The sequence below is a fragment of the Heteronotia binoei genome, chromosome 20 (genome assembly GCF_032191835.1).
Source record: "Heteronotia binoei isolate CCM8104 ecotype False Entrance Well chromosome 20, APGP_CSIRO_Hbin_v1, whole genome shotgun sequence".
In the NCBI taxonomy this organism is placed as follows: Eukaryota; Metazoa; Chordata; class Lepidosauria; order Squamata; family Gekkonidae; genus Heteronotia; species Heteronotia binoei.
Genome location: NC_083242.1, coordinates 8,082,383 through 8,098,724, shown reverse-complemented (window position 1 = coordinate 8,098,724; position 16,342 = coordinate 8,082,383). Strand labels below are relative to the sequence as shown.

General features: G+C 48.6%; 1 protein-coding gene across 1 annotated transcript in view; it reads right to left on the bottom strand.

The window, feature by feature from the left end:
• Positions 1 to 552: 552 nt before the first annotated feature.
• The window catches only part of LOC132588489 (cytoplasmic phosphatidylinositol transfer protein 1-like), a 56,741-nt gene continuing 40,951 nt past the window's right edge, over positions 553 to 16,342 (bottom strand). The window contains exons 5-9 of the mRNA XM_060260889.1: positions 16,095 to 16,166; positions 15,327 to 15,422; positions 14,221 to 14,376; positions 12,505 to 12,568; positions 553 to 860 (exon numbers count right to left, since the gene is read on the bottom strand). Of these exons, the coding sequence (XP_060116872.1) occupies positions 595 to 860; positions 12,505 to 12,568; positions 14,221 to 14,376; positions 15,327 to 15,422; positions 16,095 to 16,166 (654 nt within the window). The 3' untranslated portion in view covers positions 553 to 594. The remainder of the gene's footprint in view (positions 861 to 12,504; positions 12,569 to 14,220; positions 14,377 to 15,326; positions 15,423 to 16,094; positions 16,167 to 16,342) is intronic.

The following is a 16,342-nucleotide window of genomic DNA, read 5'->3' as shown; positions in this document are numbered from 1 at the left end:
GGGAGCCGCACAAATAGGCTCTTCCGCATCATGGGTTGCACAAGCAACGGAATTGTCAGATGGCGACCTGATCTAAGCAGCGTTCCTGCCTCATCCCCAGGGAGCTATCGCTGGCTTCCCTCAAAGAATTATGGGAGCTGTAGTTCAACAAAGTTACTAGAAAAGGGTGTTACCCCCAGAAGAGAATGATAGTTCCCAGGTTCGGCGAGGAGGGGCAGAGAGGTATGTCGTAAGAGGACAGAGTCTGGCGCTTCAGTAGCAAATTCCCAGCAAGGAAGGAGCCAGGCATCCGGCGATGCCTGCAGGAATGAGGGCCGGGCGGATTCGAGTTCTCCAAAAGACTCCCAAAGCTCTCGGAAATGCCTTTCGACTGCAGGCTCAGACCAGAGGAGGCACGCGGGCTAGAGAGGGGACAGAACAAGTCACCAAAAAAAGGAGGGGATTGTTAAAAAAAAAATCCAACCTCAAGGTGAAAGGTCCAACACCTGGGTTTAAGTCCAGTAAAATCTGCTGTGGAAATGAATGGGGTGGGGGTGGGCAGGGAATCTTTACCGGGGAAGGGAGACATGGAAGGGGGGTCGGGAGGGTGGGCCGTCACTCCGCGTTGGCACCCTCCCGTAGCACTGGCAGCGTCAGCATCTCGGGCGCAGATTTCTTCCGTGGCCTGTCCTTGGGTATGCTGAGGAAGTCCGGGGCCTCCCCGCTGAGGGGCGTGGAAGGGGCGCTGGAGGGGGCGCTCTGGGTGTTGGGGGGCAGGCAGACGTCGCGGATGGAGACGGTGGGCAGCACCGTGCCGACAATCTCGTTGGTGGCCTCCTGCGTCTCCCTCTCGTACTGGCGCACCTCGTCCATTGTCATCTCTGAGGGGGGAGCAAGCAAAAGGGAGATTCTGTGAGGATAGGAACCGAGTGGGCAGACCGCTGCGTTTGCCACTGCAGCAGGCCGAACCTGCCCCCCGCCTTGCCGTTTTGAGCCGACTCTTGCCCTCTCTCAGGTATTGACAAAAGTTATTCAAGGAAAACGGCTTCACTGCTGCCCCATCCGGCCCTTCTGAAGTACCCCGGTTGCAGAGCCTCTGGGAGTCCCCTGGACAGCTTGGAGCTGGACAATTCAGAATCATAACCCATAAAGTCTACTGGCACCCAGTGAGGCAGGCCTCTCTTGTTTCTCCACCACCAGCCATCGCAAGCAGGGCAAGCCATTTGACCCCCCTCAGATCTCGTCTAAAAGAGCCCCGTGGCGCAGAGTGTTAAAGCTGCAGTACTGCAGTCCTAAGCTCTGCTCATGACCTGAGTTCGATCCCCGGCGGAAGCTGGGTTTTCAGGTAGCTGGCTCGAGGTTGACTCAGCCTTCCAGCCTTCCGAGGTCGGTCAAATGAGTCCCCAGCTTGCTGGGGGGAAAGTGTAGAGGACTGGGGAAGGCAATGGCAAACCACCCCGTAAAAAGTCTGCCATGAAAACGTCGTGATGCGACATCACCCCAGAGTCGGAAACAACTGGTGCTTGCACAGGGGACCTTTCCTTTTCCTTTTTCCAGAGCTCGTCTGCCTCATTTTGTGGCAAGTGTGAATCAGACCCATAACCATCCAGGGAGTATTTTAGACATGTTCAGGAGCACACCTGGAGGAGACATTTGGGGGTGCCTGTCTGCCGACACCAGGAAGTATGGGGTTTGACCACCTCCCTGTGTGGAAGACTACAAATGAGAGGTTCACGGAAGGAGAGCGAAACTGCAAAAATACCATGAAGAAGAAGAAGAAGAAGAAGATATTGGATTTATATCCTGACCTCCACTCCGAAGAGTCTCAGAGCGGCTCACAATCTCCTTTCCCTTCCTCCCCCACAACAGACACCCTGTGAGGTGGGTGGGGCTGAGAGGGCTCTCACAGCAGCTGCCCTTTCAAGGACAACCTCTGCCAGAGCTATGGCTGACCCAAGGCCATGCTAGCAGGTGCAAGTGGAGGAGTGGGGAATCAAACCCGGTTCTCCCAAATAAGAGTCCGTGCGCTTAACCACTACACTAAACTGGCTCTCCAAGGAAACCATTACTAATCAAATTTAAGAAATCTTAACGATATTTCTCAAAATGTTTCATATATGTATATCTCTCAAGAAACATATAATCGTAAGCAGCTCGACAAGATGTAATAACTAAAAGGTAAAGGTAGTCCCCCTGTGCAAGCACTGAGTCATTACCGACCCATGGGGTGACCGTCACATCACGACGTTTTCTTGGCACTTTTTGACACATTGACAGATATGTTCCAAAGTCTAATTCCATACAGATTACAATGTTGATCCAACCTTCATATGCCCAAACTGGCATATGTGCTAACAGCAGTTCATGATTAAAAGTAAAGAGTCCAGTAGCGCCTTGAAGGCTAACAAATTTTACCGTAGCGTAAGCTTTCAAGAAACACAGCTCTCTTCATCTGATGCGTCTCTTTTTTACGTTGCTCCATGCATCGGATGAAGAGATCTGTGTTTCTCGAAAGCTTACGCTACAGTAAAATTTGTTAAAGGCGCTACCGGACTCTACTACTTTGCAACAACAGACAAACACGGCTAACTCCTCTGGATCCATAAGAACATAAGAGAAGCCATGTTAGATCAGGCCAATGGCCCATCCAGTCCAACATTCTGTGTCACACAGCGGCCAAATATATATATATATACACACACACACATACACACATACATATATACACACACACACACACTGTGGCTAATAGCCACTGATGGACCTCTGCTCCATATTTTTATCTAATCCCCTCTTGAAGGTGGCCATGCTTGTGGCCGCCACCACCTCCTGTGGCAGTGAATTCCACATGTTAATCACCCTTTGGGTGAATCCATGCTGAGTTTCCTGTTAGAGAACATTACAAATTTTAGCAGAAAAGTTCACAACACTGGACGATCATTCACAAAATTGGGCAATTGTAATCTATATGAAATTAGACTTTGGAATGTATCTATTTTGGTGTAGTGGTTAAGTGTAGAGAGCCAGTTTGGTGTACTGGTTAAGTGCGTGGACTCTTATCTGGGAGAACCGGGTTTGATTTCCCACTCCTCCACTTGCAACTGCCTTAGGTCAGCCATAGCTCTCACAAGAGTTGTCCTTGAAAGGGCAGCTTCAGGGAGAGTTCTCTCAGCCCCACCCACCTCACAGGGTGTCTGTTGTGGGGGAGGAAGGGAAAGGAGATTGTGAGCCGCTCTGAGACTCTGATTCAGAGAGAAGGGCGGGTATAAATCTACAGTCGTCTTCTTCTATTTTTCAATGTGTAGTTATTATATCTTGCAGACCCGTTTATGATTATATGTCTCTTGAGAGATATACATATATAAAACATGTTTTGATATTTATTGTTAAGAGTTCTTTAAACTTGATTAGTAATCGTTTCACGGTATTTTTCAAGTTTCAATCTTCCTGTCGGGGCTAGAATTCTCTGAACTATCCAAACTATCTAGATGGCTTATTTATGATCTATTTGTTCCACTTCTCCTGCAGAAAATGGCTGCTTTGGAAGGTGGCGCTTATGGCATTATAACCCTACCGAGGCCCCTCCCCTCCCTAAACTCCACCCTCCCCAGGCTCCTCCCTCAAATCAGGTATTTCCAAACCCAGAGCTGATAACCCTAAGCAGGGCTTTTTTTTGTAGCAGGAACTCCTTTGCATATTAGGCCACACCCACCTGATGTAGCCAATCCTCCAACAGCTTACAGGGCTCTTAGTACAGGGCCTACTGTAAGCTCCAGGAGGATTGTCTGGCTGTATCAGGGGTGTGTGGCCTCATATGCAAAAGAGTTCCTGCTACAAAAAATGTCCTGACCCTAAGCAGTAAATGTTCCCTCCGTGGCAGAAAGCTCATCTGACCGCTGGTTTCAAAGCTAAGCAGGAAACAATGAAGATGACTGGGAGAGGTTTATCCTGACTTTCCCACCAATCAAAGCAGCTCATCTGTCAGGTCTACGAAATGTGGCCTTTTTGGTGGCTGCCCCACAAATTACGGAACAACCTCCCCAGAAAGATGCACCAGGCTCCTTCACTGTTGAGCTTTAGGAGGCAGCTGAAAACGGTTTTATTTAGGACTGCCTTTGAGTGATATTCTAATTTTTGGAGTTTTTTAAGGTGGTCTTCGATGTGTCTTGTTTTGGTTCCCTTGTTAAAAAAAAATATAGGATCACAGTTGAAATACACTGCAAGAAACACAAAACATAACTGCGTTATGTATAGGCTACCATCCTTTTACTTCTGAATTTCACAAAAATAGACAGTAAGAAGCAATTTCTTACTGATGAAGTGGCAACATGAAACACATCTGTTATTGTAACTAGTTAACTGGATGTTGTATGACTAAACAACAAAATGGAAACTGAGAATTGCTTCTTACTGTCTATTTTTGTGAAATTCATAAGTAAAAGCATGGTAGCCTATACAGAGCTGTACAGTTGTGTTTTGTGTTTCTTGCTGTTAACCTTGTAAGCCATCCTGAGTTCCAAAAAATGGAAAAGTGGCTAATAATTTCTCAAAATAAATAATAAATTTTTAAAAATATATTCCTTGCCCCATCCAAAGCGACTTGCAAACGTCCAGGCCTCAAACGTCTAACTAGCAGCAGGCAAAACCCCTCGTATATTCTATGAATCAAAGCCGTTTACCACGTAGGACTCTTTGAACCATGTCGGACCCCTTCGGCTGGGATCCAGCAGGTGAAGGACAGAGGTGCTCCCTGACCCAGTTTGGTGGGTGACCAGAAGCAACCGGCTGGCTATTCAGTCCTCTAACTGGCTGGGCTATTCAATCTCCTCACATGATGGAATCACACCTGCAGAATACCAGCTGTCTGGCAATTGTACCTCTTTCTCCCAGGCGACCGACACCCCCCTCCCCGCCCCCGTGTCACCTTTCAGACAGGTAGATTTGGGGGATGTACAAAAGATCTCTCAAGCTTCCCTACTGCCAGCCTCACACAAACTTGAGAGGATCCTTATTGTGGAAGCCCAAAAGGGACCACAAGAGACAATCCCATGGCAAAGGAACTCCTTTGCTTATTAAGGAACTCCTTTGCTTACCCCCTGATGTAGCCAATCCTCCTGGAGCTTACAGAAGGCCCTGTACTAAGAGCCCTGTAAGCTCATGGAGGATTGGTTACAGCAGGGGGAGGCGTGGCCTAATATTCAAAGGAGTTGCTGGTGCTGCAAAAATAAAAAAAGCCCTGGAGAACGCACAGCGTCGTAACGCAGGTCAACAGCAAAACTCCGCTTTCCTGGCAAGGTGGCCAGTCAGGGATCCTGCTTTGGTCTATGAGCTCCCTCTTGAGGTCAAGAAGAGAACTAGCAAGACCTTCCCACCCAGGTCAACAGAAAAAAAAAAAGCCACAACTGCACATCTCTCTCTCTCTCTCTTGCTGCAAATGTTTCAGCCATTTCTACACTTCAGTTCTGAACAGAAATCAGCAGCCAGCCCGGGGAGTCGCTGCTTTCCTCAAGGGTTCCTGGGGATTGTTTCTTCGCAAGGCTGCCCACAGCTGCTCCACAAACCACACAAACCAAGGCGGTGGCAGCGGAATTTGCGACTGTATTGCTGCAGGTTGTGGGCATAGTTCTCATCTTTGTTTCTTTCTTTTCAAAGAGCTCCCTGAGTGGAATAAGCTAGCCCGTCAGGAAGCAAGCTTTAGCACAGGCCTCTCCCTTTGAAGTGCTAGCTGATTAAATGCGGGGAGATTTTTACAGGGGAAGGGGGAGATATTAAAAAAAAAAAACAGAAGCAACCCAGTCCACAAATTCTACTTCAGCCTACCACGACAATGACTTCATTAGGGTTTGTAGAATCTTTCGGGCTCAAGTGCCGTGTTCTACTGGAGAAAGTAACGTCTGGAAGAAAAACTTTCTCCAGTAGAACATGGCACTTGAGCCCGAAAGATTCTACAAACCCTAATGATGTTACCAGCCGTGACAACCTGAAATCTTTGATGACAATGACTTCATTCCATAAAAACAGTGTTGTGCTTTGCTAAGGAGTAAGAGATGGTCAGAAGAATTCGTGGCACCCCTGTGAAACAACAATGCCCAGGTTTCCTCTGAGGTAACATTCCCAAGATGCCTTGGGGCATGCTCTGATTTACGTTCACGATGGAGAAGGGCCCCACAGATGGTCTTCTGTTACTAGTGTCAGCGGGAACCCATTTTAGGTTTATGTACCAAAGGGTCCGAGGGAAAGGGAGGACCCCCCTGGTGACTGTGTGGAAGAGGGCAGCCATGACTATCATGCAAAAAAAGAGAGCAAATTCAGGCAAAAACAACCCCCCCCCTCCAAAAAGAAAATATACATACAAAACGGGTGTCCTGAGCGGGGCTGGCCAGGTGGGGGAGCTAGAGCTCCTGGCTGCCGAAGTTTTTGTTTGTGGCCGTGTACATCTGAGTCTCGAAGGTACGGACCTCTTCCAGGGACATGTCTGTAACACGCAGAGATGCTCTCAGTCCTCAGCCGAAGGAGGGAAATGTGGCAGAAAGGACAACGGGAACCACCGGAGCCCACCGATAGCCAAGGAGCCATCGAGAATGCAAGACAACGTTCGTGTGGGATTTCAGAGCCTGTGGCGGCTGCGCGGGCCACGTGTCAATGTGCCAAAAAGGCCGGCAGAGTGGCCCTGCACATGCAATTGTGCCACCAATGGTGAGAAAGGGCTTCCAATTCTTGTTGGAAAACCCTAATTCCAAGTGACAGAAGAAGAGGTTTGGCGTAGAATGCCAAATGTGGCACTCTGGAATCGATGATCCATCTAGGGTTGCCATATCCAATACAAGAAATATCCGGGGACTTTGGGGAGTGGAGCCAGGAGCAAGGCTGTGACAAGCAGAATTGAACTCCAAAGGGAGCTCTGGCCATCACATTTAATTCCCTCCGCTGGAAATAATGGATAGAGGCACCTTCTTTGGGGGATCATTGAATTGGACCCCCTGGTCCAATCCTTTTGAAACTTGGGGAGTGTTTTGAGGAGAGGCACTGGATGCTATGCTGAAAATCTGGCGTCTCTATCTCAAAAAACAGCTCCCCACCACAGCCCAAGATACCTGTGGATCAATTCTCCATTATACCATATGGGAATCTATTTGCTTAGGGAACAATGAAATGCCCAGCAGGCATTTCCCCTCCCCCCGCTTTCTGATGATCTTGAAGTGGGGGAAGGGCCTCCAAAACGGGGGATCTCCTGACCCCACTTGGGGACTGGCAACCTTAGATCCATCATCGACTTGAGGTGGGGAGGGAGGATAACATGTACTCGGCACTCTCCCTCCCCCCCCTCATCTGCATAGTGCTCCTGGTTCACACACCCAGAACAGGGACTCATGCAGAATCACAGCAAGCGGACTCTTCCGAAGACTGGCAATTCTCTCGCTATCAGTAAACCCCTTTCAAGGCATGGAAGTTAAGTGGCCCTCCATTTTAATTAAAGTAAGGAGGGGATCGTGAGCGTTGGGTCTCGAGATTGCGAGAAAAAAAAAACACAGCTTTCTAGCATCTTTCGCTGCTGTGTAGCCCGAAACGGTTGCCATAACAACAGACAAAGAGTGGCATCAGTTACTTAAAAGGCAATACCGTCCTGGTCTCTCCATCTTCCGTCTTCCCTCTTATCTAGAGGGAAGCAGCTAGAACTCCCATACCTTCACAAGAGATCGTGTCCGCATATTTGAAGGAACTGTTTCGCACACCCCCCACACTCATGGCTTATTTTCTCTGCTTCTAGGGACTACCCGGTCCATACGGGAACAGCACCTTGCTACTCAATCACTGAAATCTCCCATGCTTTCCTAACCACGTGCATCAAAAGGGACCCGAGCTTTAGTTACGGCCTGACGCAGAGGCGAGAAGAGTCAGAAGCAGCCGAGCCGTTAGTGGCATTACACAGGAAAGAGAGGATGAGGCAAAGCCAGACCAAACTGGAAGGCACCGTCTCTGAGCTTCCTACCCACTGTGCAACAGCTAACCCCGCTAACATCACTAACCTGACCGGGAAGAGCGCGAGCTCGTTGGGCCCTGACACAAAGGAGAAACAGACAGGCCCAGAAGCATGCAACCAAAGCAATGGGTTGGCCAACCCAAAACAGGGACTCACGCAGAGTCACAGCAAGTAGCCTCTTCTGAAGACCACTAATTCTTATGCCAACTCTAAACCTTTTGGGGCATAACTGGTGGTCTCCCATTGCTCAGTAGAGATGCCAGGTTCACAGAAACCCCTTCTGTCTTTTTACCCGGGGCTTTACGCTCTAAATATCTCCCCAGTATCTGGATTTCAACTCTCAAAGTGGCAGGGATGCCTGGGTTGCCAGATGTAACGTCGCCAGCTTCCTATCCAGCAAATGCAAGCCAGAGAAACGGGTAAAACTGGGCTGTGATGTTCTGCCAGCTAGCTGGAAACAGGCGGCTTCTTGCAGGCCGATAACGAGCGGCCAGTGGCTTCGTGATGGGTTCCGCAAAGCTGCTCTAGAGAATATGCCATGCTGCCACCAGGGGGCAGCAAATCCAAACTGAACGCTAGCCTTGCAGAGCGATTCCTTGCTGGGGGGGGGGGGGTTCAGCCAAAAGAGGGATCTACCACAAAGCCAGCCTGAGGTCCGTAAAAGCCTTAGGCCTGGGGTTGCCGAACTCCAGGTGGTGGCTGGAGCTTTTCTGCTGTTACAGCTTGATCTCCAGACAACACAGATTGGTCCCTCTGGAGAAAATGGCTGCTTTGGAGAGAGAGACTCTGTGCTATTATAACTCACTGAAGTCCCTCCCTCTCCAAAGCCTGCCCCCTCCTCAAGCTCCACCCCTCACAATCTCCAGGTATTTCCTAACCTGGAGCTGGCACCCCTACTTAGGGCGGTGTGGGTCAGGTGACACAATCTGACCCCCGATACAAGCTTCTGGATCACACTGAGGCCTGATTCACACATGCAGGACAACGAGGAGGGAACGAAGTGGTCAAAAGGACGGGCTACACCACTTCTGACTGGAATGATTCCCTGAGAAGCAAGCCAAGAGGAAGGGATAAAAGATCCCTCTCTCTGCTTTCCTGGTTGTTTTGTTTTTCATGCATTCAAAGCTGCAACCCGCCCTCCTGTTCTCCACAGTAATGCAATCCACTGTTAAATCCCCCCTGCCCAATGAATTTCCAGGCAGTAAAATCAGCTGAAATGGTTCCAGCCACGGCTTTTTTTGTAGGAGGAACTCATTTGCATATTAGGCCAAACCTCCCTGATGCAGCCAATCCTCCAAGAGCTTACAGGGCTCTTCTTACAGGGCCTACTGTAAGCTCTTAGAGGATTGGCTGCATCGGGGTGTGCGGCCTAATAGGCAAAGGAGTTCCTGCTACAAAAAAGCCATGGTTCCAGCCAATCCCCTCTCTGCTGTATCACCTTTCTCCTCACAGGGAGGGTTTTTATTCCTAAGACGAGGCGCATGCAACAATGTTATTCGCCCACAGGTAGCGGTGAGCTATTAGTCGCTGGGCTGCCTGGGATCAGGTGGGAAAGACCCACGAGATCCGCCACGCCCCAGCGCTTCAAGTATGTACACATGCCCCCAGCAGGAACAGACCAGACAGGAGCGGCTGCAACGGCACTGCCAAAGAACAGGAAACAGAAGAGAAGCAGTGCGGGGTTGTGGTTAGAGTCAGACTAAGATCTGGGAGACTCCGGTTTGAATCCTTGCTCAGGTGGCCTTGGGTCTGTCTCAACTCAGCCTGCCTCGTGGGTTTGTTGTGACACAGGGAACGAAACTAAAAAATGTGCCCGGAAGACAGAGGGTGCTCTGAAAGACTGGCAGAGCTGAAAGGCAGAGGAACGGGGATTGGACGGGGAGAAGTTAGTGGTGTTAGAGAACGAGGACGGGAGATCTCAGCTGGAATTTTTCTTATCCTTTCCCTCAATTAAACTAAGCCTGATCTAACCCCCTTTACTCTCATTTAAACTTGGGAAGAAAGGGGGTCGAAAACGAAGGGGATATCACCTTCCCAAGAAGCTAGAGAGAGGAATTAATCGGCTCCAAGTGGCTGGCAAGTTGGGATTTTAAACTGCGGCCCCTGAGAGTAGGGATAGGGGGACAGATATTTCAGATGCTAGGCTCGAAATGGCCATGACCAGGCCTTTTTTGTAGCAGAAACTCCTTTGCATATTAGGCTACACCCCCCCCCCCGATGCAGCCAATCCTCCTGGAGCTTCCAGTAGGCCCTGTATTAAGAGCCCTGTAAGCTCTTGGAAGATTGGCTACATCAGGGGTGTGTGGCCTAATATGCAAAGGGGCTCCTGCTACTTAAAAAGCCCTGGCCATGAGAGCCCCCCAAAATCAGGCAGAAATCAGGACCCTTCAACAGAAGAGACAAGTCCCCTTCTCTGAAAACATCCAGTGACCACAGGTTGCTTTAGTTTTGATGTGAAACCTGAAGGGGCCCACTTGTGGAAATCTTTGGGTTGGTTTTTGCCAGATCTCCTTCCCAGAAATGGATCTATCAGCAGCTTGCTGGATCCAGAGTGATCACAGTTCCAGCGGGAAAACCCAACAGATTCTGAAACTGCATTTCTGTTGGTTGCTGCTGAGGAACCACAGGGAACTGACGTGGGACCATTGGCCAAAGATCTAGACTAGGAGTCCCCAACCTTATAGAGCCCGTGGGCATCTTTGGGATTTCGACACAGTCCGGTAGACGCAGCCACAAAATGCCTGCAGAAGGAGGTGGAGCCAGCCACAAAATGGCGGCCACAGCTCACCTTCAGTCACGCAGCTGAGATCTTTGAGCTGTGGGGGCAGCAGCTGGCGAAAGCAATGTTTTTGAAAATCCACACAGCCAATCAAATCTCCAACGGCCGATCAGAAATCTTGCTGGGCAAAAGCCCAACCTCCTTTTGAAAGACACTTGGTGGGTTCTTTGGTGCCCACGGGCGCCATATTGGGGACACCTAGATACCTTTTTAAAAAAACACCCTAGATACTGTGACGGACTCAGGTCCTTAGCCTGAGTAGCCGAGAAACAGGCTCGCAGCAATTGGCTGGAACGTTGCCCGAGTAATGGAAAAGTATCCTTTTGAGGTTTCCTCAGCAGAAAATCACCTCAGGATTTTTAGTCTTAGCCAGGGGGGCCTTCAAGAGAAGACTCCAGAATACCATTCTGAAGTGAAGACAGTGGGCTTAGGCCGGGCAGTTGTAAAACCAACTAGACGAGGGGCTGAGAGCGGCCAGAGTGGCTGAGCTCCTTGTGGCAGACAAAGCTGAGTGGACTCTGTTTGGAAAACGGAGTTTTCTGAAACTCTCTGAGGGAGATTTTGCCAGTGCATCAGGCAATCTCTAAGTACAAACTAGATCACACAATTACACACTGAGGGAAGAACTGGATTCTGAGGGTCAGCAGGATTGCCCAAGACTCAGACCAGAGGACTAGCTGTGGGGCTGAGACGCATCGGTATTGAGGGGTGCAAGTCCTGGAAGATAGCTAGCGTGGAAGCATCTGTGAGGGAGAATACTGACACCAGTCAGGAGTTCTCTATGTGTGTGTGTAAGAGTGACAAGTTTGTTATTTATATGATTTGGCACTGCCGAAGCTAGGGCTTAAACAACTGAAGGAACAGCATTCTGACTGCCCAGAAGGCACAGCCTGTGTGAAGTAGAATCCAGTGGGATTCTGAAACTTGCCTGGTTTATTTTTTATTTTTAAGATCTTCTGCCAAAGTCTTGTTATATTTTTACCTCTCTGTAATTATTTTATTCTCCCAACCACCTGCCACTGATTTGCCTTTTAATATGGAACAGTTATAATCAATATTATTTCACCCCCCTCCTTGCCTTTTGTTAACTAATAAATATTTTGTGGTTTTCGCCTTTAAAATCATCTGGTGCCAATTATTAAGAGTTCTGACAGGATTTCTGGCAGTGTGACTGAGGGACTGAGGGAAGGTGACGGGGAGAAATTTAAAGTGGTCGCCCTCCCAAGTAAACCCTCTTTACAGGGTTCCTCACAGATACTTTTTAACCAATCTTGTCAAAGCCTCTTAATTCAGTGCAGGCTTAGAAGCAGAGGGGCTTGAATCCGACCAGGGGTGGGATTCTGGCAGGAGCTCCTTTGCATATTAGGCCACACACACCCCGGTGCAGCCAATCCTCCAAGAGCTTACAAGGCTCTTTGTTGTAAGCTCTTGGAGAATTGGCTGCATCGGGGTGTGTGGCCCAATATGCAAAGGAGCGCCTGCTAGAATTCCACCCCTGAATCCGACATACTGATTTTGAATGCTACGGATTTTAGGTATCGAACCAGGGCTAGGGGAGATCATCTCCAACGCAGTGACTGTCACAAAACCCCACCAACAGAAATAGTCAATTTGTAGGGAAGACACTGGAAAGCGATAGGGACCCGGAAGGTTCCAGTGGGAGGGAAGGGCGACTCAGGAAAGATGGCTCTCCCGGTGGCCTGATGGGCCTTCTCTACCCCTTTGACTCACATGCAACCAGCAACATGCCAGTGGCCTTACTCACCACACCACTCGTCCACCCAGGCGAAAGCTTGCCGGTGCCCGATCAGCAGGATATCCCTGATGACCTGTGGAGCAAAATCCGGTCTTATTTCAGGATGCATTTCTTGGAAGGGCCCTTTGTCATCACTGAGTGATGAACTGAGCAAACCCAGCTGACGGGATCTCTAGCAACAACCGATTCTATGTGTCATCTCAACTGCTACGGTTTTTATCCCTCCCTACCGCCAAGGGGCTCTGAGTTCCAAACACACCTCTCCTTCTCCTCTTTTATCCTCACAACAACCCGGTTAAATAGGGGCGGCTGAGAGACAGAGAACGAATGACCCAAAGTCTCCCCCAATAGCTTCCCTGAAGAGTAAGGGTTTGAAACCAGGTCTCTCGGACACCCTAGACTGACACTCCAACCACTATTTATTTAGAAAGTTCTTAAACCTGGCCAAGGGGGCTTACAAAACAAAACAAGACCCCCCCAAAATATTAAAAAGACAGTAATTTAAACCACGAATTACATCCTAATGGCTTATGAAGCATGATAATTCTCAGTTGTACTATGCGTTTGTGGGGAGTTTCTAAATCTCGATTTCAAAAGCTCCTCGCATGCAGAAAACTAGGAAATCAGGGAAAGGTTCAGGTGGGTAGCTGTGTTGGTCTGAAGCAGCAAAGTATGAGTCCAGTGGCCCCTTTAAGACCAACGAAAGTTTATTCAAGGTATCACTTTCTGTGTGCGTGCATGCCTCTTCAGAGACAATGAAATGGAAGTTACCAGTCCATACATATCGGCACAGAGTGAGCAGTAAACTAGCATTCAGTGTAATGAAGATGTTTAATGGATTCAGGGGTGGAATCCTAGCAGGATCTCCTTTGCATATTAGGCCACACACCCCTGATGTAGCCAACCCTCCAAGAGCTTACAAGGCTCTTTTTTGAAAGCTCTTGGAGAATTGGCTACATCAGGAGTGTGTGGCCTAATATGCAAAGGAGCTCCTGCTAGAATTCCACCCTTGAATGGATTCAAGGACCAAACAGGAAGAAGAAGCTTCGTTTATATGGTCGATATCAGGGAAAGGGTTATATTACTTGCTGAATACACGAAATTAAGTTTTTTGCATGGAACCAAGAATTCAGGAACAGGAGCCCTGGCTCTCATTGTGGTATAGTCCAGAATTTGACCACTTCTTTCATATGCAGAACAGCTTTTAAAGAGTGTACATTCAGTTACACCCAACAAAGACAAAATGGGTGCTTTTTTTTTTTTTAAGCTTTTGGACTTGGTTCCCTTCCTATGTAAAAATGGATTTAAACAATTCCTGCAGGTTTAGTCTTAGAAGAATGAAGAAAAACTACAACTCAAGCTTCATGCCGCTGCTTCAAACCAACAAGGCTACTCACCTGGATAAAACGTTACAGACACTGAACCTTGGCCTGTCAAAGTTGGCCTAGGAATAAATGGCTCGGTCCAAGATGGCTTTACAGACACTAGCCAATGAGAGCTGAGCACTCCTGGACAACTTTCCAAGATGGCTTTACAGCCACTAGCCAATGAGAGCTGAGCACTCCTGGACAACTTTCCAAGATGGCTTTACAGGCACTAGCCAATGAGAGCTGAGCACTCCTGCTACCGCGATTCACCAATCGCTCTCTGCACAGCGGCCGGGGGTGCCCTTCCAAATGCCGAGCTTTAAAATACCAGGGGACCAAGAGCTTCCAAGCGTCTCACCTTGTGGACGAACTGCTCCACCCGCGTCTGCAGCCCCCACACCTCAAACTTGACTGTCACCAGCTTGTAGGAGCACATAATGGGCTGGGTGTGTGTCCGCCAGCCCTCCCGCAGGGGACCACGGCCTGTTTTCGTCGAGCTAAAGTACCGGAGATCCTGCCCCCAAGCAATAAAAGGAAAAAAGATTGTCACGCCAGAGGTTGAAAACCACAAACATCCTTGGAAGAAAAATAAGCCCAGACTCATTTCCCAGATGTACCACAAACAGGCCTTTTCCAGCTGGCGAGAGAGCATTCCTTCTTCTCTCTTTGAAAACAGATCTAAAAACCTAAATCTGGTCCAGCGATCTGTTTACACAAAAGTGCTTGCAATCCTAAATTTACAGAAAGTTCTCTGAGTTTTTTGGTTTTTCTTTTGGCATTGAGTACACTCATTCCTTGTGACACTGTCTCTATGGCAGTCAGCCCCAAACTTTCAATAGGAGAACCTTCATTGTTTTCTCCCCTGACTTAAAATTCATACATCTTCCATAAGACGTGTTTTATCACTTTTAAAACTACTTGCCATCCCCCCCCCCCCCAAAAAAAACCAGTTCACCCTTTTGTGTTTCTGTACTTTTCTGGATACAATAGACACCTTAGTTAGAAGAAGACAAACCTAGATCAGTGACAGACAGAGAGGCGACAGGCATCTTCTGGCAGTTCTGCTGTGTCTGCATAATGGGATCAACTGAATGCTCTGAGTTGTGTCCCATACAGAGACAGGGGAAGAATGACTGAAACTGTCTGGAAAGAGACCACACCAGCACAGGGACTCATCCAGAGGCACAGTGGGAAGGCTCCTCTGCAGATGGGTGCTTTGGGCTTGCAAGAGCTTTTAAATTATTTCTCATGGTGCTCTAGCAGATCTTCCAGGGTACACGGTATGCTCATTGCAGCTTGTAGAGGGCATGTGAAGTCCAGTGCTTCAGTCATCTCACAAACAAGGGCCAAAGAAAGAAGCCAATATAGTACAATGGAGCCAACACCCAAACAGGTGAGATGCAAGGAAACACCCCAAGGCACCTGGGCAAAGGGGTCACCCCTTACACTGCTGCAGGCTGTTACCTCTGGGCTCCGGTAGTAGCGCTCTGGGATTTCGTCAAAGGCAATGTCCAGATACATCACTTCGTGGTCTCCCAAGATTTTGTCAGTGTGGAAGATCTGGGGGGTGGGGTGGGGGGGACAAAGACGGTAAGGCTAAATGACCTCATGCTCTAGTTGACAAAGGGTAGCAAAGACAACTGGATCGGTTTCACCGCCTGTCTCCAAGTTAATGTGAAGACATCACCCCAGTATTACAGCAATTACACTGCCTACCAATCCACTCTCAAGCCCAGTTCAAGGTGTCGGTTTTGTCCTTTAAAGCCCCACAGGGCTTGAAATTGGGGTACCTGAACGAATGTTTTCCCCATAGGTTCCTGCCTGGGGAGATGGCATTCCTGCTTGTCCCACCCATCAAAGAAGATCATTGGGTGGGTACAGGAGACAGGGCCTTTGCAGTAGTAGCCCCAGGATTCTGGAACAACTTCCTCAGGGAGATGCGCCTGACCCCCACACTTTCAGTCTTTAGGAGGCAGCTGAAGATGGTTTTATTTCATTTACAAGCAGTCCTAAACTTAAATTGTTGGGGGGAGGGAGGGGATGCATTTTATCAATATTGCATGATGTCTTGAGCTCCGTAAGGGGAAAAGGCGGCCAATAAAAGTTTTCAATCAATAGATGAAATTCTACGTAGCTCCTACTGTGCCCTTCAGAGGCTGCTAAGCCAGAGGGCCGAGCGGTTTCAGGGCCAGAAAAGGGCATCCACTCAACCACACCCTTGGATCAACTTACATTCGGGTTGTCTCCACAGTTATCCTCATATTTGGTTTCAATGTAGATGGAAAACTTGGGTAGAAAGGAACACTGCAGAGAAAAAAAGCGAATGTTTCTAAATGACAGGAAATGATGGGTAAGAGGAACAGAGGCCAGCAGCATTCCAGAAGGTATTCAATCCTATTTGTGAATATTTTGAGGTGAAACATATATATTGATGAAATCCAGCCCTGGGCAAAATCCCAGTTCTGCACCAAGAAAAACCT